Genomic DNA, 3,587 nt, shown 5'->3' on the forward strand with positions numbered 1-3,587 from the left:
TTATGTTAATGGTTCAAAGAATGTCAGGCTGAATGGTCGGCCCCCACACATTTTCACCTCACCAAATCTGGCCCTCTTTGCAAAATGCTTTATCTACTTTTAGGAGTTGTGTGAAAATCTGATGATGTTTTAGGTCATATTTATGCAGAAATATAGAAAATTCTAAAGGGTTCACAAACTTTCAAGCACCACTGTATTTCCAAAATTCAAGATTTGACATTGTTTTGGCATTCCCACCTTCTTTGCTCTGTAAAGTTGCACATCTTGCCACAGCTACTTCATTTTGTTTTACATCCGGAGATTGAGATTGAAGATATGTGTGAATTTCAAAACCCAAGGAGACAACAGTTGTAAGAGCTGTTCTTTAATGCCAGTACTTTATTATCACTTAACTGAAAACAAATATATGTGGCTTACTGATACATGTTTTATTAGTCATGTTTGAGAAAAGAGAAAAAAAAAACGGCATCAGACAGACTTCAGCGGTCTCTTCATTCAACTTCATGTCATGTAATGGTTTCAATCAGATGGCTTGCCTTTGCCCTCCTTTCCACGTCCAGGTCCTTTACCCTGGCAATGATCTGGTCTATGGCCATGATCTGGTCCATGGCCATGATCTGGTCCATGGCCATGATCTGGTCCATGGCCTTTTCCTTTGCCCTTAGCCTTCTCGCACTCTTTATTGTCACCGCACTGCAGCAGAAATATACATGAGCTTCATATGCTATAGTTACATATGTATATTATATGTATGCATGCATATCATTAGCACATATGTCAGAAAGAAGTGAAGCTGTTTACCTGAGGCTCTTGATCTTTACATGCAAAAAGAGAAAACAGAGCAGTTTTTTTTTTGATTGATTAAACAAAAGCTTCTTTTAGAAAGGATTATAGAAACTAGATAAATGTTTATATAGTCTGGAAATATATTTACCTGGGTTTCTGTCTCCCATTGTTCTCAGGAATAATAGCACTGAAACTGCATGAAAAAGAGACTGTTAAACTAAAGTAAGAAGCATGCATTTTGTTCCTTAAATTCAATTTTTTCTGTAACTTTAATCGGTGCATAGTTCCACAGTCCACATATATTCGTACATCGCAAATAAACAATATTTTAAAACATCTCTTTCTCAACAATCATCATTAAAAATAATTCTCGTATCACGTCCTACCTTTTGCCTTGACGAGTCCACCTCTGAAGCAACTCTCTGCTCTGTCTGAATTTATAAGGCAGCCACACCCAAGAGATAGACGGATATAGAGTGGGACAGACTGGTAGAACATGTTAAGCAAGAGGAGAGAAAGGTTAAGGACAGCCCTATCCTGGAATGCCAATTACAAAAACTACTGGAGACGATTGTTTTCGATATTAAAGTGTTAATGTTGCAAAGTTAAATGTGGAAGAGAAAGGAGGAGAAAAATAAGGGAAAATTGAAAGAAGTGTTTATTTTGGGTGGGGGGAATTCATGAGGTAAAACATTTTGAGTGTAATCAAGGTCAAAGACCTTTTACAAACCATTGTTTTCAGTTTTAATTTCAACATACCGGGCGGCACGGTGGTGTAGTGGTTAGCGCTGTCGCCTCACAGCAAGAAGGTCAGGGTTCGAGCCCCAGGGCCGGCGAGGGCCTTTCTGTGTGGAGTTTGCATGTTCTCCCCGTGTCCACGTGGGTTTCCTCCGGGTGCTCTGGTTTCCCCCACAGTCCAAAGACATGCAGGTTAGGTTAACTGGTGACTCTAAATTGACCGTAGGTGTGAATGTGAGTGTGAATGGTTGTCTGTGTCTATGTGTCAGCCCTGTGATGACCTGGCGACTTGTCCAGGGTGTACCCCGCCTTTCGCCCATAGTCAGCTGGGATAGGCTCCAGCTTGCCTGCGACCCTGTAGAAGGATAAAGCAGCTAGAGATAATGAGATGAGATGAGATTTCAACATACCGTCCCAACTTTTCCTGACTTGGGGTTGGAGATAAATAGTGTGGGTGAAAGAGAGAGAAAGAAAAACAAATGAAAGAATCAGAAAAGTCAGGAGAGAGTGAGAGTTTAGACAAAAAGACATGAAGGAGATGGGGAAGTTGATAAAGATATTACAAAACAGAAATGAAGAAATAGATAACTGTTGAGACTGCAGCAGTGACAATTGACAGTCATAGAAGGTTAAAGTCATGACGATTGCACCATTCATTTCAATGGGAATTTTAGTCTTTCTTTAATATCTTGAAAAATATAAAAAGTGTTGAAAAATAAAAATAACATGGCTTAAGTGTCATTTACAAGACTTACAAAGTTTGAACGGAGTTTCTACATTAAGCAGTTCTTTAGGAATTATTCACAGAAAATCACTTAGAACAAAAAAGGGAGTAATAAAAAGCCTAGGAAGAACAATATAGTGCTTTAAAATGCAAGCACTATAATTAAGAATGAATATGGCTCTCAAGCTCAATCTTAGTTTATTAGGCGTCAAGCACTGATGGTGCTGTTGTTTTTTGTTTGTGTTCTTCTATTATTATTATTCTATGCCTGTAGTCTACACCATCCTTTAGAACTGTCTCATAAAAAGTTGGAAAAACTGGGTTCACAGATTGGGTATAGTCATTTCACCAGTTTTGGACTCCGTCCCTCAATCCCTTTAGTTCCACCATTGGGTCAAATTCCATCCATCCATCCATTATCCGTAACCGCTTATCCTGTGCAGGGTTGCTGGCAAGCTGGAGCCTATCCCAGCTGACTATGGGCGAGAGGCAGGATACACCCTGGACAAGTCGCCAGATCATCGCAGGGCTGACACATAGAGACAAACAACCATTCACACTCACATTCACACCTACGGTCAATTTAGAGCCACCAGTTAACCTAACCTGCATGTCTTTGGACTGTGGGGGAAACCGGAGCACCCGGAGGAAACCCATGCAGACACGGGGAGAACATGCAAACTCCACACAGAAAGGCCCCTGTCAGCCACTGGACATGAACCCAGAACCTTCTTGCTGTGAGGCAACAGTGCTAACCACGGCACCACCATGCCACCTGACTAAATTCTTATTATGTATAAATTATACATTATACGTGCCACCCAGGAAGTGAGGCCATATCTCGACAATGGCTTGGATCAACATGAAACTTGAGTGGGACAGCTCTACCCAGAATTTTCACATCATTTGATATTGCTCATGAAAACCTATATTTTTGCGATTTACTCTGGAACCATTTGTAATAAATTGATAATTCTGGTGTAGTCAGATTTCTGACATGATGTCAAGTCATGTCAATGCAAACATCTTCCATCCACCATTTCTAAATTTACACTATTACACAAACCAGAATGGCTGGCTGTTTCTCAGCAGTGTTTTGACATTTTCACACCAATCTTGACAGATACTTCAAGAATGAGTTCTGGAATAGACTTATACAGTTTTGTCTCATTTGACCACTAGGTGCTGCTATAATAAGGAAAAAAATGGTGGGTTTTTTTCTACCCCACTCCTAACCCTAACCATTTGGTTTCAGAATCATGATTATTTTTTTCCTGATTCCTTGGAAGCTTCTAAGGTCAGCAGATGTCATGTCCACCTTTGTATTTTATGAACAATT

The 3,587-nt window shown here is 40.1% G+C and overlaps 1 protein-coding gene across 2 annotated transcripts; it reads right to left on the minus strand.

Annotated features, from left to right (window-relative positions):
- Positions 1-348: 348 nt before the first annotated feature.
- Positions 349-1,311, minus strand: si:dkey-248g15.3 (uncharacterized). 2 transcript variants are annotated; one of them, XR_009655600.1, is made up of 4 exons: positions 1,173-1,187; positions 935-995; positions 802-815; positions 349-693 (listed from the first exon to the last, which is right to left on the minus strand). XR_009655600.1 is itself a non-coding variant. In XM_060933013.1 (4 exons), exons 1-4 carry the CDS (start codon positions 1,282-1,284, stop codon positions 520-522), a joined length of 345 nt encoding a protein of 114 aa, XP_060788996.1. In that variant the 5' UTR covers positions 1,285-1,311; the 3' UTR covers positions 349-519. The 2 variants fall into 2 exon arrangements, 1 of the variants encoding a protein (XP_060788996.1); XM_060933013.1 differs by having other exon boundaries at positions 935-979; positions 1,173-1,311.
- Positions 1,312-3,587: the final 2,276 nt, after the last annotated feature.

This window comes from Neoarius graeffei, chromosome 11 (genome assembly GCF_027579695.1).
Source record: "Neoarius graeffei isolate fNeoGra1 chromosome 11, fNeoGra1.pri, whole genome shotgun sequence".
NCBI classification, from domain to species: Eukaryota; Metazoa; Chordata; class Actinopteri; order Siluriformes; family Ariidae; genus Neoarius; species Neoarius graeffei.